The following is a 25,508-nucleotide window of genomic DNA, read 5'->3' on the forward strand; positions in this document are numbered from 1 at the left end:
CTAAAAGGTCTCATAGGTCTTCATAGAACCATTCTACTTCAGCTTCTTCAGCATTACTGGTTGGGGCATAGGCTTGGATCACCATGATGTTGAATGGTTTGCCTTGGAAATGAACAGAGATTATTCTGTCATTTTTGAGATTGCATCCAAATACTGCATTTTGGACTCTTGTTGACCATGATGGCTACTCCATTTCTTCTAAGGGATTCCTGCCCACAGTAGTAGATATAATGGTCATCTGAGTTAAATTCACCCATTCCAGTCCATTTTAGTTCGCTGATTCCTAGAATATTGACATTCACTCTTGCCATCTCCTGTTTGATCACTTCGAATTTGCCTTGATTCATGGACCTGACATTTCAGGTTCCTATGCAATATTGCTCTTTACAGCATCGGACCTTGCTTCCATCACCAGTCACATCCACAACTGGGTGTTATTTTTGCTTTGGCTCCATCTCTTCATTCTTTCTGGAATTATTTCTCCACATCTCCAGTAGCATATCGGTCACCTACCAACCTGGCTCTCCCATCAGGAAGCTTCCATAAGCCTCTTATCCTTCTCCATCAGACGGCAGACAGACTGAAAACCACAATCACAGAAAACTAACCAATCTAATCACGTGGACCACAGCCTTGTCTAACTCAATGAAACTGTGAGCCATGCCGTGTAGGGCCACCCAAGACGGACAGGTCTTGGTGGAGAGTTCTGACAAAACGTGGTCCACTGGAGAAGGGAATGGCAAACCACTTCAGTATTCCTGCTTTGAGAACCCCATGAACAGTATGAACAGTATATTATGTTACATTATAATATTATACAAGTTATCCTTAATTTGAAAAATGCAGACGCGGGGTCGAGTCTTGCAGAGACACACCCGTTGAGCCACTGACCTCGACAGACCGGGGGCTGGGAGTCCCAGCCGCGTCGGGTGCAGGTGACCTGCTCGGGCCCTTGGAGTTGGAATCCGTGATGACAGGAGAACACCAGCACCCGCCGCCCAGACTCGTCGCAGAGCAGGAAGCCCCCGTTCTCCACTTGGTCCGGGAAGCCACAGGCGTCGTCTGGGCGAGGTCGGCCGAGGACCACAGTCAGCGCAGCAGGCCTTCCAGTCCCTCCTCTGCAGCTGCACCCCCCAGCCTCCCAGGAGGGTCAGGTCCCCAGTCTCCTCCCTCCAGGCAGGACGCAGCTCCAGCTCTGGCCCTCCCGCTGCCCCCTGCCCCGGTCAGGCCTCTAACTCCTCCCCTCCTATCAGCCTTGCCCAGGCTTCCCGCCCATCCCCTGGAATCCCATTAATCAGAGGCGACCACAGTCCACACCGCACATGGCGGGGACAGGTCTCAGCCATCTGACCACCCTCCTGAGCCTGGGAGTCGCAGTGCCTCCTGGGCAGGCACAGGCTGTAGCCCAGGGAGCAGGTGAGCAGGCGGACGCCCCCAGACAATCCTCCCCTCCCCTCCCCTCCGAAACACGGGGCTTCCGCCCCCAGATCCCGACCTTGACCCTCAAAGAGAAGCTCGCGGTTCGGGTACCTGGAGGAGGGGCCTCCCGCCAGGCGCGCAGGTCCATGCCCGGGATGCGGTCACATGACTCGAAGTCCTGGGGCCACTGCCCCACCCGGAAGGCGTCGCGGGGCACGCGGGTGAGGCCCGTGTTGTCGCAGATGACGCGGGACAGCGAGTGCCGGCCCAGCTCGCGCCGCTGGGCCTCCGTGAACACCGCGCGGTGCTCCCACCAGAACCTGAGGGGACATGCATGAGGATATTCCTGTGAGAGCCCAGGCCGGGCCTGCGACCACGCCTGCCCACCCCGGTGCCCACACTGCCCCCACCGCGGGACACCGTGCCGGGCCGTCTGGGGTCTCGGGAGCAGGGCTGCCCCCACCAGGTGATTGACAGTGATGCAGAGGGGCCACAGCCTCAGGAGGGCCTGCGGCCTCAGGAGGGCCTGCAGCCTCAGGAGGGGCCTGCAGCCTCAGGAGGGGCTGCAGCCTCAGGAGGGGCCCCAGCCTCAGGAGAGCCTGCGGCCTCAGGAGGGGCTCCAGCTCTGAGGGGGCTCCAGCCTCAGGAGGGGCTGCACCCTCAGGACGGGCTGCAGCCTCAGGAGGGGCTCCGGCCTCAGGAGGGCCTGTGGCCTCAGGAGGGGCTCCGGCCTCAGGAGGCGGCTCCAGCCTCTGGAGGGGCTCCGGCCTCAGGAGGGCCTGCAGCATCAGGAGGGGCTCCAGCCTCAGGAGAGGCTTCAGCCTCAGGAGGGGCTCCGGCCTCAGGAGGGGCTCTAGCCTCAGGAGGGGGCTCCAGCCTCTGGAGGGGCTCCGGCCTCAGGAGGGCCTGCAGCCTCAGGGGGGGCTCCAGCCTCAGGAGAGGCTCCAGCTTCGGGGGGGGGGGGGTTCCAGCCTCAGGAGGGGCTCCAGCCTCAGGAGGGGCTCTAGCTTCAGGAGGGCCTACCCTGGAGGCCCTTCCCCGGGGCCCTCCTCCGGCCCGATGGACGGATCGCAGGGCAATTCCAGTGCTGCAGACAGGCTCCCTTCCTCGCCAGACGCTGCATAGCCATCAGAGCCCAGAGTGGACCTAAGCCCCAGAGAGCTCCCCTCTCCCCGTCACATGAAACCCCACCTTTTGAGGAGAGCCCTCTGCACCGCCCACCCTAGCCCCTCAGAGGGAGCTGATTGGGGCCCCTACCGGTCGCCATCCCTCAGGGCCTTCATCTGCTTTCCCACGAGGCAGGCGAACAGCGGACCAGTCCTCGCCCCTGGGAGGAAGGTCTCCGCCAGGCCACCCAGCCACACGTCGATGTTGTCGGGATGCCCGTACAGGTCCAGGATTCTGTCGGCCATGCTCCCATTGGCGGTGGCCGCGCCCAGGTCGGCCCGGGTCTCCAGTCTGGACAAGCCACAGAACTGCCGCCACTCATTGTACCCTGGGGGAGAGGGCCAAGACTGCCTGTCCCCGGGGTCCGGATGCCCCCCGCCCGCCCGCCAGCTGGGGCTGTGGCCACAGGGTCCCAGTCACAGTGGCCCCTGGAGGCCCCATGCCCAGCAAACCTGGCGCTGGACGGTTCTAGCCTGGGCGGTGGGGGCTCTCGCAGCCTGTCCACAGACCAGCGGGGAGTCCTGCCCTGCTGCTCGCTGCTGGCCTGGGCGGTTCCCCCAGGAGGGCTCAGTCTTGGCCCAGCACCGCGGCTGGGACCGGCTCTGGGACACGCATTCTGGGCAGCGGGTATCCCTGCTGTCTGTCACGGATGCCTGGCAGACTCCTGTCTCCTCACCTGTCTCCCTCCCCGGGCACTCAGCGCTGTGGTGTCTTTATCACAGAGTCTATGCCCGACGAGAAGGTCCTCACTCTCCCCAGCAACCGGGAGACTGGACCAGCGACAGCCTGGAGGCAGTGGGGTAGTGCCCACTGGCCCCATGGATGGTCAGAGAGGATCGGGGGGAGGTGGACACTGCATCCTGGGGCCCGACATGCTGCTGTGTGTCCGGGAAACAGCCTCGCTTCCCCGACTCACTCCTGCTGGACACCTGGGCCCCCTCCCCGGGCGGGGGCTCAGGACATCGGCTGCTCAGGGTCTGAGAAAAGCTGAACGGCCTTCAGTCTCACAGCTGATGTGCCTTACAAGCCGCTTCCTGGATGCGGGCAAAGCCGCAGGTTCGGCTCTCTGCACGCGGAGGCCCACCTGGCAGGCCGTGGTCCCGGCCCCGCTGCAGGTTGATGGATGCCAGGTCCAGGGTCCCTGCGTCCGACAGCACGAAGAGCCTCTCCGTCAGCTCCTCGTTCAGCAGCTGGTCCTGCACCTGCAGCTTGGCCGGTCTCGCCAGCAGACCCCGCATGACGGGGTCCACCCCGCCTGGAGGAGGCAGAGAAGAAAGGTGCGCCCTCAGCTGAGTCCGGGAAACAGAACCAGGCCTCGATGGCGAACTAGGCTGCTTCTGAACAAACATCTCTCATGAGCTCAGGAACTCCACCGCCCCCAGGGATCCCCAAGTCTCCCGGCCCTTAGGGTGCCGCCTGGTGGTGGAGTCTCCCGTCCGGACCCCCACAGCCCGACCACCATGTGCGTTGGAAGGGACTGGGTGGCGGCTCAGGGCAGGGCGTCGGTGTCTGTTTCTGAGCTACAGCAACATTACAGCAGAAGGAAGCGCTCGCTGAGTCTGAAGTGCAGACCAGTGAACGAAGCCCAGGTGGCTAAGGGCGCCCAGGGCCCTGCCTGGGAGTTCTGGAAACCCAGGACAGGGAGAGAGTCTGATGAACCGGGCTTGTCGTTTAAAAAACGCTTTGGCTGTGCTGCTTCTCTCAAGAGCATCCAGCCAGCAGGCAGGATGCCACCCGGCTCCTCTTCTCCAGGGTGGGCCAGGGGTGCCCACCTTCCTCGAGGAGCCGCCAGGGCCGGAAGAAGGCGTCCCTCAGCAGCAGGCGGGGCCCCAGGTGCTCCTGGAAGCGGGCGTCCAGCCGCTGCACCAGCGGATGGATGGTGGCATGGCCGAAGCGGAAGGCGGCCGTGGAGAACACGTTGGACACGGTGGGGTCCACGCTGGGGTCGTAGCCCCTGTAGGGGCCCACGTGCCGCCCAAAGGCCTCAGGGCCCAAGATTCTGGGGACATAATCGCGCAGCGTGATGATCTGCAGACAAAGGAGAGCTGGTGGGAACCCAGCTCAGACACTGGGTCCCAGCCCGGGCCACGGGGAGGGGCTCCCTTCCTGCACAAGCCTGGGGGCCGCCACACCCCCAGGGTTGTCTTTGGGGGTCATGCCATCTGGCAGGGGAGCAGGAGATAGGAACAGTATCTGTTCCAAATACATTCCCGAGTTCTCGGCCTTTGTGGAGTTGGGTCAGAGACAGCCCCAGACGCCCTCCGGGCCAGGCCTGGCCCAGCAGGGCTCAGCGGCCTCTGCTCTGAGCCCTCAGTGCCTGGGCTACCGGGGCTCAAAGGCGGACAAGGAGCAGGCCCATCCCAAGTTGAGGTCGCCGTGTGGATCTGGACGAGACCCACCTTCCTCCTTTGTAACACAAGATCTACAGGGTCGCGGAGGGGTTAAAGGGCTGCTGTCCAGGGTCTGCTGCAGGAGCACCCACATCAGAGACCCGCAAGCAGACACCACCGACTTAAAACAAGGCCCTGCCTCAGCCCCATGAGACCAGTGGACTCAGTAAACGTGTCTGACGGGTGAAAGAAATTTTTCCAACATCACTCAAGTGAGAATGGCCAACGTGACACTCCATTCACTATCCTCTGATTTGAGGTTTGCTGCTGCTACTGCTAAGTCGCTTCAGTCGTGTCCAACTCTGTGGGACCCCAGAGACGGCAGCCCACCAGGCTCCCCCGTCCCTGGGATTCTCCAGGCAAGAACACTGGAGTGGGTTGCCATTTCCTTCTCCAGTACTTGAAAGTGAAAAGTGAAAGTGAAGTCGCTCAGTGGTGTCCGACCCTCAGCGACCCCATGGACTGCAGCCTTCCAGGCTCCTCCGTCCACGGGATTTTCTAGGCAAGAGTACTGGAGTGGAGTGCCATTGCCTTCTCCGGATTTGAGGTTTAAAATATCACAATCAAAAAAATATATCATAATCAATCTTTTTGCTAATTTGCAAATCTCATACAGATTGTTTTTCCTTTTGATTTTCTCCATTGTCTCCGAAGTAAATCACAGTAATCGGTGGATCCCCCTCAAAGGGGTGCCATGAGGATTAAATGAGTTAAACCCCTCCCCCGCCCCTGAGCACTTAGAATGGTCTTGGCATCCGGGGAGCACTGGTGGGCAGTGCGTTACTATGGCTGCGGCGGCCACGGTCTCTGGCAGAACAATCACCGCCAGAGGGATAATCGTCCTCCCAAGGGATGCGGGGCTTCCACGGGGGCGCCAGGGCCCCAGTGTTTCAGAAGTGGGGCTCGCTCCGGGGGCCCACGCAGCCCCGCGCGCACCCAGGGGTGGAGCTCACAAGGCCCCTGCGCGCACCTGGTGCAGCGCGCCCACCACCTTGCGCGCCTCCTGGTAGGCGGTGTCCGCGCTCCAGTGCGCGTTGAGGGCCTTGAGCGCGGTGGCCAGGCGGTTGTGCTCCCGCAGCCACAGTGTGTGCAGGGCCGCCAGGGCGGGGACCTCGCTGGCGCGGCCGTCGCCGGCCAGGAAGCAGGGTGCGCGGGCTCCGGGCGCGCCGGGCTGGGGCGCGCAAGCGGGGGGCGCGGACGGCGGCGCGAAGGGCAGGAAGGCGCGGCCCGCGTCCCGGTAGCGCGCGTTGACGCGCAGCAGCCCCTCGGCGCTCGTCCAGTTCCGCAGCCGCCGCTCCGAGGCCGCGGAGCTGCCGTACACGGTGGACGCGTCCAGGAACGAGGTCAGCCCGTTCATCTGCTGGCGCGGGTTGGCGGAAGACAGGTTGCCGAACAAGGCGCCTTGGGTCCCGGTGCCGCAGGCGGCCGTGGAGCGGTAAAACGGCAGACAGGCGGGGCCCGCGGCGTTCGCGGGCAGCTGGGGGAGCGGGAGTCGGGTTAGCGCGCGTCCCGGGCCCCTCCCCAGAGGCGCTAGGCGCCCGGGCTCGCGCGCAGCCCTCCCCCAGGTCAGGGGGATCGGACTGGCACGCAGCTGCGCAGGTGCCCGTTCCCCCAGACTTCCCTCTGGTTTTGCCCCGCCTGGGGGCCACCCCTGTGGATTCCGGCAGTGTGGGTGTGAGGCTTGGCGGCGCCCTGTCTGCTGGCTCTCCTTGCCTCTCCCCCAATCAGGAAGCTCTTCCTGGGGCCCCGCATCTCTCCAGCCCCCTTCCTAGCTCAGGGCTCCGCGTGGGGGATCGCTGCTCAGCTAAGGGTTATGGAGTAAATGTGAGTGAGGTCTTTGCTCATGGGTAGGAAATGTCCCTTGCCAGCCTCGGAGATACTTTCTTAGGAGAAGTCACTGTAGGAGAAATACAGTAAAAAGCATACCTGTACGTCTCCTTCCTTGCAGGCAGAGGGAAACCAGAAGAATATTAACAGAGAACGGTTCTGCTAGCTCTGTCAAAAGCTCCCAGGCTCCTGCCCGAAAGCTAGCGGTTGAATCCCAGGGGTCTGTTAGGAATTCTGCCCAGGATTCAGGGCAGGGCTGTTCTCTGCTTCGCTACGTGTGACAGCTGACTATAGCGACAACGCTGGAAACAACCAACCCCAGTGCTCACCAGTAAGCGAACTGGTTAAATAAGTTGTAATTTGAACACAGTTGGGTGATGAGGGTCATTTAACAGCCCAGTTTCTGTCCATTTGATGACGTGGAGCTGCGTGTAAGGTTTATTAGTAAGCGGCTCACGCTGGGTTCACATCATGCGCGCAGTAGGACACAGCAGATGTGCGTAAGGTGTGTGTGTGCGCGCTCAGTCGTGCCCGACGCTTTGTGACCCCATGGACTGCACCCGCCAGGCTCCTCTGTCCATGGGGTTCTCCAGGCAAGAATACTGGAGTGGGTTGCCATCTCCTCCTCCAGGGGCTCTTCCTGGGATCAAACCTGCGTCTCCTGTGTCTCCTGCATTGGCAGGCGGATCCTTTACCACTGAACCACCGAATAAAGTATAAACACACAGGTCATTTTAATTCCTTTTTTTTGGCCCTGTGGGGTCTCAGTTCCCCCAGCAGGGATTGAACTGGCTTCTAGCCCCTGGACCACCAGGAAACGCCCATGCAGATAATTTCATACCCACATGTGGAGATAGTTTCTGGCAGAAAATACAGGAAATTCCTCACAGCTGTAACACCCCCCACCCCCCGCCCCGGGAACAGGACAAAGAGTGACCCGTGTTTGACACTTCAAAGTGGTATCTGTTAGTTTCATAATACAGCGAGGGACGTTCAGAAATCCTACCTGTATGGGAAAGCACGGGCTTCGGGGCTCGCAGGTCAGCTGGCAGTCGGCCCCCACCCAGGGGGCAGAGGGGGCTGCGCTCTGTGGTGTGAAGGCGATGTCGTGGTCGATGTACTGGCCCCACGCTGTCAGGAGGTCAGAGTACCGGTCGTCCCCCGTCACAGCCTCATTGGAGGCGTGTATGATGCGTCTGGTCACCTCCCGGACCTGGAGGGGCAGACCAGCCGTCACGTGCAGGAGCCGCCTGCCCGCAGGCGCGGGGAGCCGACGCCTGGCAGTGAGGGGCCGAGAGGCGAGCCTGCGTTTCAGGGGCTCCATGCCACGCTTAGGGCCCGGGAGCTCCTGGGGGAAGATGGGATCCCTGGAGACCCCCGACTGTCCTCCTCGAGATTCATTGCTCTGTGCTGATTTGGGGCCAACAGGGCAGGAGGAGAAGGGGACGACAGAGGATGAGATGGCTGGATGGCATCACTGACTCAATGGGCATGAGTTTGAGTAAACTCCGGGAGTTGGTGATGGACAGGGAGGCCTGGCGTGCTGCGATTCATGGGGTCGCAAAGAGTCAGACATGACTGAGCGACTGAACTGAACTGGTTTCTTCATTTGTAAATAAATACAAAATGTCCATCTTCCGGGAGTGGTGTGATTAAACTGAATCCTCCAGGGATTAGCTCCAGATAGTCCATGGCTGAGAGTGGGTGCCTGGTGCCCGGGGGTGAGGGAGAGGGCTGCTCCCCGGTGTTGAAGCCCGTGGAGTTTGCCTGGCCCGAGCTCAGACCCGTTTGGTGTCGGCGGCTTCTTTTTTCCGCTTCTCTGTTTGTGACCCCGTGCGTGTACACCTGCCGTCCTATGCTTGTCCCACTACTGCATTTGGGGGCAGACTTGCTTTCTGGTTTCACTGGCCCCAAAGGATGGAGGCTTTGCCCCACGAGGGGCTGCACCCAGAGCTTCCCCAGCCCTGATTCAGATTACTCAGAGGATGAGATTTGGGACTCTGAAAACGATGAGAGTTAGATCAGACTTGAGATTCTGATGCTGTGATGGCTGAGACAATGGGGGCCTTGGAATGGGGTAGGTGGGTTTTGCACATGGATTGGGTCTGATATTTCTGGGGTCAGAGGGTGGACTGGTACCAGGGTGATGGCCCCCAGAGATGTCCACGCCTGCATCCCCGGAGCCCATGGCAACATCACATGGCTACAGGGACTTAGCAGGTTTGGTGACTGTAAGGACCTGGAGATGGGGGTGAGCCTAGATTCCAGGGGGATCTGATCTAACCACATGGGTCCTTAAAACCCGAGACCCTTCCCTGACTCACGGGAGATGCGACTTTGGAGCAAAGGCACAGAGACGCAGCCTTGCTGGCGTGGGGGCCCATGAGCCAAGGCCGTGGAAGCCATCCAGGGCTTTATTCGCTGAAGCGATCAGTCAGGCTGGGGACCCGCGATCCATTTTTGGACCCAAGGGACCAGCAGATTAGGTGTGAGTTTATTTGACAAATGATTTGCCTCTGGGAGTAGATAGAAATTGCCATCTTTGCCTAAATGAGTGAATTCATCAATTAGAAGCGTCTTTGAACGTGGCTACTTCTCTACTTGTAACTTGACTCTGCGTTGGTCCGTCTGCTCACTGGCTAGTCAGAACCACAGTTTCTGGGCTATATGGTAAGTAGCCACCCCCCCCAACCCCGCCCAGAACAGGGGCACCCGCTGGGGCCTGACCTGCGGAGCAGGGTCTCATCAGAGACTGGGCCCCCCAGGGGAGGGAAGGTTTGCCAAGTTCCGAGACTCCTTGCAGCCCTGTTCTGCCAGCACTGACCGGGGGCAGGGGAAAGCCCTTGTACAGGAAGTGGGGGTTCCAGCCTCGGGGCTCACTGATGCCATCCTCGTAGGCGGGGGGCAGCCATCTGGCCAGCGCTGTGTTGGAGGCTCCCCAGCGGGGGTGGTCTCTGTGGAGACAGAAGGGCACGAGCTGTGTTGGAGTCCAGGAGGAGGGAGGCAGCCACAGCAGGTGCTATGACCTGGCAGCACGGTCTCTGGGTGAAGCCACATGGTGCGGCTGCTCCTGGGGGTGACCAGAGGGTGAAGCCCTTGGTTCAGCAGGGGCTGCACGCCCCGCGGTGCGGAGATGCTCGGGGGATGCGCAGGTGCCGTGGTCTCGGGGGAACTGACTTCCACGGCAGCCGCATGTGCCCCCCACCCAGCACCTGAACTGACGCGTGCTGCGCGTCCATGAGCCGGCGCCCCCGCCACCCAGCTTCCGCTTTGCCTCTGAGGCTGCCTCTCACCTGGGAACTCGAGACGCGCCACAGGCACCCCCCAGGGCTCCCCACAAAGGCGTGCCCTGATTCCTCTGAGCATCCTCCCTCAGGATGTCCTGCAGCCACCCGGGCAGGTGCCCTTTCCTGTCTCCAGTGTTTACCTGGAGGACAAAGTTTCTGCTAGAAAGTGAGATGGAAGGAACTTCCTGAAGTGTTCTTGAGGCACAAGTGGGATGGCTGTATTCATACTTTTATTTGAATCAAAAATAAGTCAGGCTTTTTCTGGGAGAGAGTAACTGTCACTTGGTTGGTGGATCAGACAATGAGATGGACTCAGCCAAAGGGGAAAATGGGGATTTTTTTCCCTAAACAGACAGATCTGCGGTTTCATTCTACTGGCCAAGATATGTCTTGACAAAAACATAAAGTTCCTGATGAGGCAGAGTTCTGCCTAATGTCATTTTGATTTTACAAATGACTTTTGAGCCTGAATTTTGTGTCGTGAAGGTGCCTCAAGGAGAAAGGTATTAATAAAAATCAATATTAATATTAAGGTATTAATAAGAATCAATCAAACTGGAAAAGGTCAGTTTTCATTCCAATCCCAAAGAAAGGAAAGCCAAAGAGTGTTCAAACTACCGCACAATTGCACTCATCTCACACGCTAGCAAAGTAATGCTCAAAATTCTCCAAGCCAGGCTTCTACAGTATGTGAACCATGAACTTCCAGATGTTCAAGCTGGATTTAGAAAAGGCAGAGGAACTAGAGATCAAATTGCCAACACCCATTAGATCATTGATAAAGCAAGAGAGTTCCAAAAAAACATCTATTTCTGCTTTATTGACTACCCTTTGACTGTGTGGATCACAACAAACTGGAAAATTCTTAAAAGAGCCTGGGAATACCAGACCACCTGACCTGCCTCCCAAGAAATCTGTTTGCCGGTCAAGAAGCAGCAGTTAGAACTGGACATGGAACAGACTGGTTCCAAATCGGGAAAGGAGCATGTCAAGACTGTATATTGTCACCCTGCTTATTTAACTTATAGGCAGAGTACATCATGAGAAACGCTGGGCTGAATGAAGCACAAGCTTGAATCAAGTTTGCTGGGAAATATATCAATAACCTCAGATATGCAGATGACACCATCCTTATGGCAGAAAGTGAAAAAGAACTCAAGAGCCTCTTGATAAAAGTGAAAGAGGAGAGTGAAAAGTAGGCTTAAAACTCAACATTCAGAAAACTAAGATCATGGCATCTGGTCCCATCACTTCATGGTAAATAGATGAGGAAACAATGGTAACAGTGAGAGACTTTATTTTCTTGGGCTGCAAAGTCACAGCAGATGGTGACTACAGCCATGAAATAAAAAGACACTTGCTCCTTGGAAGGAAAGCTATGACCAACCTAGACAGTTTTTTGAAAAGCAGAGACATTACTTTACCAACAAAGGTCCATCTAGTCAAAGCTACGGTTTTTCCAGTACTCATGTATGGATGTGAGAGTTGGACTACAAAGAAAGCTGAGTGCCAAAGAATTGATGCTTTTGAACTGTGGTGTTGGAAAAGACTTTTAAGAGCCTGTTGGACAGCAAGGAGATCCAACCAGTTCATCCTAAAGGAAATCAGTCCTGAATATTCATTGGAAGGACTGCTGCTGACGCTGAAACTCCAATATTTTGGCCACCTGATGTGAAGAGCTGACTCATTTGAAAAGACTCTGATGCTGGGAAAGATTGAAGGCAGGAGGAGAAGGGGACGACAGAGGATGAGATGGTTGGATGGCATCACCGACTCAATGGACATGAGTTTGAGCAAGCTCCGGGAGTTGGTGATGAACAGGGAGGCCTGGCATGCTGCAGTCCATGGGGGTCACGAAGAGTCGGATACGACTGAGCGACTGAACTGAACTGAAATGAAGAATCAATATGTCCCAGAAATGTTTCTCACAATGAGAAAATGAGAGACTAATGGTTGGTAACTAGTCCTGAGCAAATCAGATATGAATAGTAAATCTATACATAGGCGATCAAATACGTAAACATATAAAATAAACACACGAATATAAACATTTACAAAATATAAGGATAAAATACCTACAGAACATATGTGAAAGTAAAGGACTATGTAAAAGGAGAAAATAAGATACCTTTAATCATAAAGTATCCTACATGTAGGAAAAAAATCAGAAAAATTAGAATGGAAACGTTCTTTCAAGAGAAAAGAAGAATATGGGAGTTTTCTGTTAGAGAAAAATTTGCTCTGTTCTATAAAAATGGATTCTTTTGTTCAAAGTTGTGGTATCCAAGGTCCCTCGGTCTTTATCAACACAGCCCTATGGCAGTAATAGCCATTGGGGTGGTTGGTGGTTACAGAGTCTTCCAAAAAGGCAGGAGCGAGGCTGGAGTTTGCAGGTGAACAGGAGCCCATTGTGCTGGGCTCTCTGAGGTCACGCAGCAGAGTCAGCTGAGTCAGAGAAGACCAGGGTCCAGACTTCTCCGCTTCTTTCCTGCATCTGACATGTAGGCACTCAGAACATCTAGGCAGTGAAGGCCACAAGAACTGGCGCAAGCTGCTAAGGGTTTTAAAGCTTTTAAAGTATTTGTAAATACAAATACTGAAAGTCAGTGGCTTTCAGAATTGAAAGAGACATGTGTACCCCAGTGTTCATCGCAGCACTGTTTACATTAGCCAGGACATGGAAGCAACCTAGGTGTCCACTGGCAGATGAATGGATAAGAAAGCTGTGGTACACTTACACAAAGGAATATTATTCAGCTATTAAAAAGAATGCATTTGAATCAGTTCTAATGAGATGGATGAAGCTGGAGCCTATTATACACAGTGAAGTAAGCCAGAAAGAAAAGCACCAATACAGTATATTAATGCATATGTGGAATTTAGAAAGCTGGTAACAAGGACCCTGTATGCAAGACAGCAAAAGAGACACAGATGGAAAGAACAGACTTTTGGACTCTGTGGGACAAGGCGAGGGTGGGATGACTTGGGAGAATGGCACTGAAACATGCATAATATACGTATAACGAGTCGCCAGTCCAGGTTCGATGCATGAGACAGGGTGCTTGGGGCTGGTGCACTGGGATGACCCAGAGGGATGGGATGGGGAGGGAGGTGGGAGGGGGGTTCAGGATGGGGAACACGTGTACACCCGTGGCGGATTCATGTCAATGTATGGCAAAACCAATACAATATTGTAAAGTAATTAGCCTCCAGTTAAATAAATGAATTTTTTTTTAAAATAGTGGTTCTGACACTAACTTATTACCAGTGGACTATATCTCCCACCACCGTTCCTATGTGAATGTGGCCTGTTTGGTGTCCTGCCCGAGAGGGAGAGGAGCCGTGCGCTGAGGACTGTCGGACCATCTCTAAGTGCCTGTTTGAGGCGGGGCCGCCCCTGGCTCCTGACCCTGGAGACAAGGCGCTTCCTTTCTCCCGTGACTCCTGCCCAGCCCCGCTCTCAGGAGCGATGCCCCCTTCTATCTGAAGGACAGGGAATGGGCATGAATTCTAGCATCAACCCTCCGCTGCTCTCTAGCACCACTGGAGGGGCTCGCTTTAGGACCGCGTTTCATCAGCTGCAGTGAGTCAGCCTTCACGCGGTGTTGTGATCGGTTACAGCGGCCACTCCTTATCGAAATCCCATAAAATGTGGCTCTTTGACTCAGAATCACACGAGTGTTAACCTAACTGCTCACGCGACAGGGTTTTTGCTGACTGACTGTTGGGTTTCAGCAGCTCCTGGGAGGGCACGTGGTCTCCGTGACTGTCTCACTGGGGTCAGAGCCCAGCCTCCTGGGCAGGACCCGGGGTGCCGTGGGGGGGCCTCGTGGCCCCACTCTTAGAAGCTGCTTGGCTGGGGTGGGATAACTCAGTCCCCAGCACGTGGCTCCTTTAGTAGCTTTGCATTAGTGACCTCCCTGGGAAGGGTCGCAGAGCTGACAAGCAGCGGGGGAAACTCTCTGGAGGGGAGTTTCACAGGGAGACAGGTATCCGCCCATCAGGATCTGTCTGAGCACCAGCTCCTCTCTCCCGGGCCCCAGGAGCCTGACAGTCTCTGGGCCTCTTCTGATAAGAACTGGATGTGAGAACACTGGCTTTTGGAGCGGGCACGTCTGAGCCTGCAGAGAATCAGTGACCTCGGGGCTGACCCTCAGCACAGTGGCCCCGGCAGCTCATTTATAAGCAGCAAACTCGGCTTCAAGGTGCTGTCACTCCAGGTCTCTGGGCAGGTGTTTTATGATTTGGGCAGAAAAAGAAGTGTAACATTCCTGTTGGTCATTTGGATCTGGTTACTGTAAATACTGGGACGCAAGATACAGTCGTCACCATTGAAGGAGACTTGCCTTCACCCACATTTCCCTGGACGGCACGTCCACTCGAGCCCAACAGCAGGGAGGCTGGGCTGCCCGCTCATCACGGGCGGGGTGACGGCAGAGAGGGCAGCCCTGGGCAGAGGAGATCAGGGCCTGATCCTGCCATCCCCGGCTCCACACCCGCCTGCAGGCACAGTCTCCCTGGAGCCGGGCCGTGGGGCTCACTGTGCAGGGGCCTGGAGGCCAAGGGTGACCCGGGACACCCGGGCGCTGCCTGAATGGACCGAGCTCCGGGTGGAGCGAGCCAAGAGTGGACGGCAGACACGCAGAGGAAGAGACAGAAGAAATCTGGGGTGACCCCAGGGAAGCCGGGGAGTTTTACAGCTAACCTCCTGGTGAGAGTGATTCCTGTCTGCCTGGGAGCTGAAGACCTTTGAGACCTGTGTCTTATTAAAGACACACACAGGAGTACTGGGGACGTGGGTGTAGGGAGAGGCCAGACCGCTTCCTATCACTGGGTAGAGTCATATTATGCGCTTTCCTTACAAAATCTCAGATGATCCAGGGACCGTCCCTCCTGATGGCGACTGTCACGTTCAAACCCAATTTGCGGGGAGACGGCCCCGGGAAGTACCTGTTGTTGCAGGCGCCTGAGATGAGCCTGTACTTGCTGGCCAGGCAGGTGGCCGGGCATCTGGGCGGCAGCATGTAAGGCAGGCATCCGGACAGGTTTGCGATTGCGCTCAGCAGCCCCTCCGAGAGAGCATCTGAGGGAAGGCCCCGGCATCAGCCATGTGCTGTGGTGACGACCTGCTTGCCCAGTGCCCGTCCTAGCCTCGCCCCACCCCTGCCGCAGGACTCACACGGAGGCTTTGCCCCTCTTAGCGGGAGGCCCTTCCTCCTCCTTGAAACCACCCCTTCCTCATTTACCCTTCTGGAATGTCCTCATTGCTGGGAATGTGAGATTTAACATTTTTTCTTTGCTTTGCGATCTTTCAGAAAAGCGATTCTGAGCGTTCTGGCCCCAGCGATGGGAGCCTGGATGTAGAACCCCGGGTTTCCCGCCGCCCCAGCCCCAGAAGACAGTGACTGCATGGCCTTGATCAGCCCCCGACCCTGCCTCAGATGCTTCCTATCAATGTCCCAGCATCCCTCTACAAAACCCTCCTTTTCCCCTTCGTGTTGATGATGTTGGGTCCTTCTTATAAATCTTTCTAGCTCTAGGGCCCCAGAAAACAGTCTGTTCTTGTTTTTGCCAGTTTTGTTGCTATTTGTGACAAATACAAGCAAGGACTCTTAGTTGAAGAAATCGTTGTTTCTCCCAGATGGTTCGTATAAATGTTCAAAGACAATGCCATAAAACTGACCGGATACCAACGAAATGAGATATTCACTAGCAAAACACCAGAAAGCATACATCCCAATTTCAAAGGGAGGAGAAACAAAACAGCTTCTTAATTATTAATGTTCACTGTACAACCTCTATGGGATGACTCTGTGGACAGCTGAATAAAGCTTAGGCCACAATTTTGTTCAGCTGATGGAGAAATGGGCTTTCCTGAACAAAACAGGCAGAAATTCTTCGTACCAGAAGATGCTCAAGCACACACGAGAGTTTAACAAACGAAGTCCACGAGAAGGACCACGATTGTAGCTGCATTAATACAAAACCAACATTACGACGCACCTGGGAGGGAGGGTACCAACGTCAGACTGTCGATGCCGACGGTGATGGGCTGGTGGGGGCGTCGGGCCTGTCCCTGGTGTTGCATCCTGAGTGTTCTAGACCGGCTACGCTGATGACGGGAATAACAAAAGCACCCTAGACTACAGGGGTCTTCAGTTCTGCACCTTTGCCTGGACTGAACCCGTCCACTGAAGCTCCACCCGCACCCACAGACCCGGGCGACGGCTTTGCCCACAGCCAGGACGCAAAGCCGAGGACTTCTGGCCGCGGTCATCGCCACAGGACGGGACCACGGACGGACAGTCCTCAGAAATGGTTTTCAGCTGCTTCAACGAAAACCTTTTCAGATGGGTCCTCGGTTGCTATAAAGTTGGTTAAACTGAACTGCTAAGCTTAGTGTCTGAGAATTCTGGTTAACCTCAGTTTAGCTGAGTCTGTCTCATTCTAAAGTAAATCAGCATTAAACTAACCTACAGCTAGCTGGGAGGAAAAACTCAGAGACTGAGTAGCTCGTGGCACCACCCTGGAGAAGCCTGCAGAAGTTCACTGAAACTGATCCTGTCTGTCCAGTTCCTCGTCCTAGCACTCACCCATGGGCCTCATGTTCGAAAGCACTTCCGTCCGGAAGTGGAATGGAATTCCACTTAAACGCCACTCAGATTCTTAAGTCAGCGGAGTCCTTGGTGGACGCAGCCCCCAGTCTCCTGGTCTGCCTGCGCCCAGCCGAGTGGACCGCGGTGCGACTGCTCCTTTCGGGTGAGCACGTTCGACCCCGTTACTGCTCCTTTCGGGAGAGCATGTTTGACACCACGGCTGCTCCTTTCAGGGGGAGCACATTCGGCCCCAGAGGCCCCAGCAGGCCCTCAGAGGCAGTTTGCTCAGAAGTGGGGTGGCCATCCTAGTCTCCCTGGGCCACGCTGCCTCCCCCAGAAACTTGTTTCCTCGAGTTTTAACCACATCGGTGGGGGCCTTGGAAGAACCTTCCAGTTATTTTACACCACAGGGCAGGACGCTGAGACTGTTGAGCTGGCTCTCCAAGCTCAGTCTCAACAGCAGGGAAACAGTGATTCCCACCCGGCAGAGCCAGGACGTCGTGGCGCTTGACCAGAGTCTCGAGCTGCTCACTCGTCCCGTGTGCCAGCGGGCGGCACAGGCCTCGCGCCCTGCGAGGACCCTCCCTAGCTCCCCGCGCTCAGCCCTGCCCCCCCGGGCGCTCACCTGTGGGCAGCTGGGAGGGTCCAGACCTCAGGTGACCCCGTCTCGCCGCCTCCTGCACCGAGGCCTCCATGACCTCCGCCGCCCGGGTCGCAGCGCGGCTCGTGGGCTCAGGGAGTTTGGAAAAAGACAGAAGTTGCGCTGGGGAAATGACTTCCCTTTTGTGGAGGTTTCTAGGCACAAAGAGGAGTGGGCACGTGTGTGCCAAGTCGCTTCGGTCGCGTCCCACTCTCTGCGACCGCAGGGACCGTAGCCCGCTAGGCCCCTCTGTCCGTGGGCTTCTCCAGGCGAGCACACTGGAGGGGGTGCGTCCAGGGGATCTTCCCGACCCAGGGCTTGAGCCCACATCTCATCACGCCTCCTGCACTGGCAGGAGGGTTCCTGACCACTAGCGCCACCTGGGGAGCCCACCGAGAGGAGATTCGAAGTCAGTTGTTCTTTTATGGCGTTTGGTGACCACTTGATCATCAATCATGTGAGCCTGAATCACAAGTGAGGACCAGGGATTAAGTGAAGGGACAGGACCCGAGTGCAGACAGTCTGCTGGAAGGTGAAGACGGACAGACTTGCTCAAGCAAGCTCCCTTGGTCCTTGTCACCGCTGTGTGAGGTCAGCCTGCTTGTCAAAATCCAGGTAGTAAATGGGCTTGCTCGTCGCCTGTCCATGGAAGCAGAGACTCTGATGCGTTTAGAACACTTTTTGACAGGGGCTCACATGTGTGTGTTTGCCACTGATTCACGTTATTCTTTGTAATAGACTTTCATGTTTTGTTTAGATAAGGCGGTGTCACATTTTATATGGATTTTTTTTTAGCCTACTGTGAAATAATGGTTTTTATGGCAACCCACTCCAGTGTTCTTGCCTGGAGAATCCCAGGGATGGGGGAGCTGGGTGGGCTGCCGTCTATGGGGTCGCACAGAGTCGGACACGACTGAAGTGACTTAGCAGCAGTAGCAGCAGCAGTGTTATTTAAGGATATTTTAAGGGCTTCTGCTATAGAACCCGCCTGCCAGTCCAGGAGATGCAAGAGGCATGGGCTCAGTCCCTGGGTCAGGAAGAGCCCCTGCAGCAGGGTATGGCAACCCACACCAGTATCCATGCCTGGGAAATTTCATGGACAGAGGAGCCTGGCAGGCTACAGTCCACAAGGTCACAAGAGTCAGACACCACTGAAGCGACTTCACACAGATGCACACAAGGTTATTTTAAGTACTAATTAATCTTTCTGAGGCTATCGCTGTGAATAAGTCAATTATGTAACTTGAAAAAAATCCGGTTGGACATGTGGGTCCCCACCACTGGGCAGGGCTCTGGGAGCCAGCAGCCGTCTCGGTCCCAGATCCTGAGGCCCTGAGGCTGTGGCTCCTCGGGTGCCTGCGCTCAGCGGAGCAGCTCCTCACGGCTGAGCAGCAACAGGCCTGGGACTCAGCTTTCTGAGGCTCTGGTTTCAGTGGAGCGGCCTGTTTTCAAGGTTTCAATGGCTTTTCTTCTGCTCTTATTAAAATCCACTGTTAGCATAGTAAGCAAGCGGCCTCTGTTTCAACGTTTGCATTTAAGGCAAAGCCCCCAGGCCGCACATTTTGCCAACTTTGTGTCAGGAGTGAGCTCCCCTCAGAGAAGGCAGGCCACCCAGGGGCAGGAGGGGCAGCCCTTCACAACCCCTGGGGATGCCCTTGCCCGCTTCATGGAGAGCTGACTCCTTGGTGTATTCACACTAACATAGTCTGACTTCATGGGAAATATGTCTTCTCTTTTTTTCCCTTTGATTCAAATTTTTATAAAATAAATAAAACTTGGTTGGAGCCAACATGGACAGCAGGGACTTTTTCTGGCTGGAATAATAGAGATTTTGAAATACATCAACCCCTGCCCTGTGATGTTTTGTATCTTGAGAGCTTAAATAATTACTGCTTAGTTTCCAACAAAACAGCACACTTGTGAAGATAACACCTGCATTTTAGATTTTCGTTGGTTGTGCTTGGAGAGGAAATGGCAACCCACTCCAGGATTCTTGCCTGAGAAATCCCATGGACAGAGAAGCGTGTTGGGCTGCAGTCCACGGCATTGCAAAAGAGTCCGACAGGACTTAGCAAGTAAACAACAACTGTAATATCCTCAGTGTTGATTTAAAATTAAGGTGTTCCCTAATGATTCAAAAAGACTGCTGGGCAGATTTAATTCCTAGGTAAACTTACACCTGTGTGTCTGGACGCCCCCTCCCCTCCTCAGTCTGCGGGCAGTTTTCCAGGAGCCAGGCCTTTCGAACCGGGAAATACTGAATTCCCACTGCGTCACTGCCCTTTGCTCTGTTTTGCTAAGAGAGAAACTTTGAGGCTGAATGAGGTTCTCAGTTACTTGCACACGATCCTAGAAACATGAATAAGCCATGTGAGTTTCAGCTCCTAACTTGAAAATGGGGGACATTGTGAAGAGGAAGCTCAGCAGATCCATGCAGACGCCCCACCACCCACTCCCAGGCACCATACCTTCTCATCGCAGCGTAGACGGACTTGTCCACCAGGAGCCTGCTGGCCTCCACGATGCCCCTGACCTGAGACTCCTCGGTCTCTCCTACGAATGAAGCATCACAGGATCAAACACAAAATCCACAAAGTCTCTGCCCGCTTAGGTTTCTCTTCCGTGTCCAGCTTGATGCAGTGACGACCAGGTGGTTCTGGGCCTCCACCCCGTTACGACTCCCCTTCGTCCCTCCTTTCCCTCCCCCCACTCCCCCCGAACCCCCTCCCATTCCCCCAACTCCCTCCCCTCCCTGCCCCCTTCCCCCCATCAGGGCCCCCACTGCCCCTGGTTCACTCGCGTCTGATTCTCTCCTAACAGCTACAAAGTGCTGGAACATTTGCCATAAACATCCTTGCACTTCGGTCTCGATTTTGCACAAAGCCCTAGAAATGAACCACGGTCCGTGTGGTGATGAAGGCACGTGATTTCCACGATAAACGCTCTGTGTGGAGTTTTTCAGGAAGGGCTTAAAGACTTGATACACAAACAGTCCTACAGTTCACAGACCTGCTGTCAGGCGAAGGGCACCTGTTCCCGAGTGTTTATCAGCCAGATGCCCACGTGCCTGTTGTGTCCACGAGCGGCCCCGGGAGGTGGGCATGAGCCTGCCCACAGCCCTGCCCTCTCTAGGGCCAACGGGAGGAGCAGCCCACCCAGCAGAGACCCCAGCCTGAGGGGCGCCCCTGGACACCCAACGGGCACCCGTGGTCCAGGCCTGGACCTCCTGCCCCACGCCCTCCGCGGGCTCTGCACAGGTGACAGGGAGCCCCGACGGCTCGTGTCTGTGAGCCTGAGTGACATAACGCAGCTCAGACAAGAAGTCTGCTGGTTTGTCATAGAGGTTGTGGCTGTGGAGAGATGTAACTGATGAAGGCAACGTGCCAAAGAAAGTTCAACCCTTCAGTGTGAAAGATAGCTAAGCAACCAGGACCTACTGTAAAACACAGGGAACCATGTACTCAGGATTCTGTAACAGCCTACGAGGGGAAAGAATCAGAAAAAGAATGCGTGTGTACACACACACAAATGTACATATGGGCTTCTGAGTTGGCACGAGGGGTAAAGAGCCTTCCTGCCAGTGCAGGAGACATCAGAGACACAGGTTCGATCCCCGGGTCGGGAAGATCCCCTGCAGGAGGAAATGGCAACACACTCCAGTGTTCCTGCCTGGAAAATCCCGTGGACACAGGAGCCTGGTGGGCTCCAGTCCACAGGGTCACAAAGAATCGGACATGACTGAGCGACTTAGCACGGCTCATGTAACTGATTCCCTTGCTGTACACCTAAACCTAACCCGGCATTGTAAATCAGCCACGTGCTCAGGCGCTCAGCCCTGTCTGACTTTCTGTGGCCCCGGGGACTGTAGCCTGCCAGTCTCCTCTGTCTGTGGGATCTTCCAGCCAAGGATACTGGAGTGGGTTGCCACTTCCTCCTCCAGGGGATCTTTCCGACCCAAGGACTGAACCTGTGTCTCTTGTATCTCCTGCGCTGGCAGGCGGATTCTCTACCACTGGCACCACCTGGGAAGCCCTAAGTCAAGTTCACTTCCATCAAAAATGAATGAACAAACAGAAAGTTAACATGTAATTCTGGGCTCCAAAATCACTGCAGATGCTGACTGCTGCCATGAAATTAAAAGACACTTACTCCTTAGAAGAAATGTTATGACCAACCTAGACAGCATATTCAAAAGCAGAGACATTACTTTGCCAACAAATGTCCATCTAGTCAAGGCTATGGTTTTTCCAGTGGTTATGTATGGATGTGACTTGGACTGTGAAGAAGGCTGAACGCTGAAGAATTGATGCCTTTGAACTGTGGTGTTGGAGAAGATTCTTGAGAGTCCCTTGGACTGCAAGGAGATCCAACCAGTCCATTCTAAAGGAGATCAGCCCTGGGTGTTCTTTGGAAGGAATGATGCTAAAGCTGAAACTCCAGTACTTTGGCCACCTCATGCCAAGAGTTGACTGATTGGAAAAGACTCTGATGCTGGGAGGGTTTGGGGGCAGGAGGAGAAGGGGACGACAGAGGATGAGACGGCTGGATGGCATCACTGACTCGATGGACGTGAGTCTGAGTGAACTCTGGGAGTTGGTGATGGACAGGGAGGCCTGGCGTGCTGTGATTCATGGGGTCGCAGGGAGTCGGACACGACTGAGCGACTGAACTGAACTGACTGAACATGTAATTGTTTTGTTTAAAATGACTGATGGCTTATCAATTGGAAAAAGTGTCACTGTATTAAAGATTATAAACTTTAAACACTATGACTAATAATATTTTCTAAATAAGTAATTTTCAAAAGTAAGCAAGTAATTAGTCAGCTTTGAAATCCTCTAATGAATGATACATTAGTACCAAGCGCAGGGCTTTTTTTAATCAAATTCTGTGTCGTGTATTATTTATATATATACTGAAAGTTTAAGAAAGAGCCTCTTAAAGGTGGGGAAATAGTAAAAATTGCTCTAGAAAAGCTGTAACTTTCCCAGTTCCTAAACAATGCGCGCTTTCTCACACCTGGAGCTCTTGTGTGCAGGCACTTTTCCATTTTATCGGACAGATTGTGCTCGTGAGGACTGTGTTGCTATGGTTTTGTAGAACTAGGTCTCGATAAGTGTGACATGAGATGACCAACTAGTTCATAAGCATTTACCGCAACTCATCCCGTGCCAGGTCTTGGCCTCGTGGGTTTACTGGGCTTGGAGGATGCATTTACCGCAACTCATCCCGTGCCAGGTCTTGGCCTCGTGGGTTTACTGGGCATGAGATGACCAACCAGTTCATAAGCATTTACCGCAACTCATCCCATGCCAGGTCTTGGCCTCGTGGGTTTACTGGGCTTGGAGGATGGGGGACGTTTAAGATGGAGCTGGAACTTGCGTTGTCTAGTTTGTGTTGTCCAGACAGCATGCACTCAGTACTTGAAACGGAGCGTCTCAGTGGCACTCACAAATAGGACCGCAGTAGAGAGCTTTCCAGTCTCCTCCATTTCCAGACAGGAAAATGGCCCTGTCAGCAGCGTGCAGGGACGGAGCTGCACCCTGGCCTCCTCTCGGCCTCAAAGGCCAGGCCGATTTCTCAAGGAGCATCTAAGTGCAAGGAGGGCTTTGGAGCAACTGTCCATGTGGCCACGAAGCCGTACTCAGTGGCGCTGGAGACGTGGGGGCTCCCAGCAGGAGGCTCCCTGGGGCTGAATGTGACTGTGGGGACTCGGTGGCTCACCAGGCCTGCGGGTGACCAGGGTCTCTAAGGAGGGGCTGGGGGAGCAGAGCGTCCACCCCTGATGACCCCAGCGGGGCGAACCTGCCTGTCGAGGCCCCTGGTGCAGACGCTGGCGGCCAGAGAGCCTTGTGGAGACGCCCTCCCGCGTCGTTCCCTCCAGGAACATCCTTCTCTGTGTTTGAGACTTTTTTCTTTTCTTTTTTCCAAAACAAAAGCAGAGTTTGAGCTGTGATGATTTCAACCACAGCACAGCCGTACCTTTCTCAACTGAATTTGGCATTGCGGCCCCCTGATTCCAGAAAATACGACACAGAAGTGACTTAATGAGAAATGATTGTGTGGTCAAAGAACACACAACGACTCCCAAAGAAATGTTTTTTTAAATATATGAGCAGGTAAAATTGAAGTTTTCTGTTGCATAATCATAAGAAAGTCAGTTATTTTTCAGAAAGAATTGTGTTTTAATTCTTCTAAACTCAAGAATTATCATTCTTTTCTTGGAAAGCCAAAGAAACACTGAAGCAGTCTTACCTGACTCTGGAGAACTCAAGACGCTTTCTGATCCGGTAGCTCCAAGCAGTTCCTTTATGATTTTGGAAGACCGTAATTTACGGCTACTCACCCCAAAGGAGGCCCCCAGGTCTCAGGAGGAATGAGAAGACGGCTCCGGCGCAGGTGACGGCCAGCACCACACCCAGCACGGCCCGTGCCCGCATCTGCGAGGAGGCGCACGTCAGGCGGCCCCCACGGGGAGCCCTGTCTCCGCTCCCCTGTGCAGTGGTGCCTGCATCCTGTCTGACCCCTTGGCCTGGGTCTGACTCTGGGGGGCTGATTGCCCGTGGCAGGGACCGGCCTTGCCTGCTCGACTGTCTGAAAACAGATCTTTCCTCTTGGGCGGCCGTGGTCCCCGGAGCAGCTCAGTGACAACCCATTTTAATTCATGGGGATGTTGAATGGTGTAAAATTTCTGGGAGTAACTACTAGGAATAAGATAAATTTATTTCCTATAACACATCTTGGTTTTTTTTTTTTTTTTTTTTAAAGAATACAGGGAATTTAGCCTTTAGAAAAGAGGTAAATAAAATTCCTAAATGGACATAGGGTTTCCTACAACTTTCTTTTTCCTGCTTATAAACCGATTTCAGAATTGCAGAGCTGTTAAGACAAAGCAGAAGATTCGTCATCAAATGTCTCTCTTTTCCTAACCTCTGGCTTTCTGTTGTTATTTTTGGGCCACAGACTTTGTGAAATCAGGTGGAGCCCAGAGTGCGCTGGGGGACGCTGACCACGGACCCCCTGGCCACACCTGCCAGCAGCGCTTCTGCGCTGAGATCACAGGAAACCTAGCACCGTCTGCCCAGAGCCCCTCCTCCAGCTGGCTCCAGACAAGCCCGGGCCCAAACCACCACCTCCCTCGGACCACTCTGCAGGTCTCAGTGACAGATTGCTCCCAGAAAACAGCAAGATACAAGGCCTGACCTTCTCCTCTGCTCAGCCTGGAGGCAGGTGTGCAGGGCAGGCGACCCTTGGCCTCCCGCCTATAAACCGGCTCTGGGTTCTGCCTCCCGCCCACGTCACTGAGCTGGACTGGCTCCCAACCCCGGGCGACTGGACGTTGGCCTCTGCGTTGCCACAGAGTGCCGCCTGCTGGTGGCTCAGGGAGCAGGTGCGACCTCACCTGGGCCCACTGATGTTGAGGCTCTGGCTGTGGAATAAGAAAGGGAAAGAGAGCCTACGTGTTGGCAAAGAAGGAACCAAGGTCCCTGGTAACCCTGGCGCTCACCTCTGGCTTTTCTGCATGAAATTCCGTGTGAAGAGCACCGTGGTCTTCAGAGGCGTCAGACTCTCCAAGACCTGCCGATGGCCCTCCATGACCCAGCCGCAGCCCCGTTTCTTGGAGGGGACAGAGCGTGTCTCCCGGTTTGTAGGGGGCAGCTTCTGAACCTCTGCAGTCTCCATCTGAGTCCCGGGGTTTTTCTCTTCGATGCATGAAGATCGTCTTTCTCCTCCTCTTCCCCCTCTCTCCTTCTGGGACTTAGTCAAGCCTGAGGTGCGCCGTGGACATAGCCCACCAGGCTCCTCTGTCCATGGGATTCTCCAGCAGGAATCCTGCAGTGGGCGTCTGTCTCCTCCTCCAGGGGACCTTCCCGACCCTGGGATCAACCCTGCATCTCGTGTGTCTCCTGCACTGCAGGTGGATTCTTTACCAGCTGAGCCATCGGGGAAGCCCTGTTTCCTTTGGGACTTATTCGAGCCTGGAGGATGCTTCCTGCAGGACAGCTGAGGTTAGATGCCCACACACGCGCAAGGCCTCTGAGCATCGGGAGGCCCCTGAAGCATCGAATGCCATCATCAGTGTTGGAAGGCTCCATCTGCAGGGACCACAGTCAGACAAGCAGGTGGGCGTCCCTCAGCGGTTTTGGTGATTTCTCCCTGAAGCAGCGGGGACAGGCTGGGA

General features: G+C 55.1%; 1 protein-coding gene across 2 annotated transcripts in view; it reads right to left on the bottom strand.

Moving 5' to 3' along the window:
• TPO (thyroid peroxidase) overlaps positions 1–24,623 on the bottom strand; it is a 34,141-nt gene extending 9,518 nt beyond the window's left edge. Inside the window, exons 1-13 of one of the 2 annotated variants that reach the window (XM_070795448.1) lie at positions 24,530–24,623; positions 23,673–23,766; positions 19,795–19,879; positions 17,312–17,481; positions 15,041–15,173; positions 9,628–9,757; positions 7,810–8,016; positions 5,947–6,453; positions 4,359–4,614; positions 3,671–3,841; positions 2,677–2,914; positions 1,531–1,739; positions 892–1,062 (exon numbers count right to left, since the gene is read on the bottom strand). In XM_070795448.1, coding sequence (XP_070651549.1) covers positions 892–1,062; positions 1,531–1,739; positions 2,677–2,914; positions 3,671–3,841; positions 4,359–4,614; positions 5,947–6,453; positions 7,810–8,016; positions 9,628–9,757; positions 15,041–15,173; positions 17,312–17,481; positions 19,795–19,879; positions 23,673–23,766 — 2,371 coding nt within the window. In that variant the 5' untranslated portion in view covers positions 24,530–24,623. The remainder of the gene's footprint in view (positions 1–891; positions 1,063–1,530; positions 1,740–2,676; positions 2,915–3,670; positions 3,842–4,358; positions 4,615–5,946; positions 6,454–7,809; positions 8,017–9,627; positions 9,758–15,040; positions 15,174–17,311; positions 17,482–19,794; positions 19,880–23,672; positions 23,767–24,529) is intronic. The other variant, XM_070795449.1, reaches the window with a different exon arrangement.
• Between the last annotated feature and the right edge of the window lie 885 nt (positions 24,624–25,508).

The sequence above is a fragment of the Bos indicus genome, chromosome 8, assembly GCF_029378745.1.
Source record: "Bos indicus isolate NIAB-ARS_2022 breed Sahiwal x Tharparkar chromosome 8, NIAB-ARS_B.indTharparkar_mat_pri_1.0, whole genome shotgun sequence".
In the NCBI taxonomy this organism is placed as follows: domain Eukaryota; kingdom Metazoa; phylum Chordata; class Mammalia; order Artiodactyla; family Bovidae; genus Bos; species Bos indicus.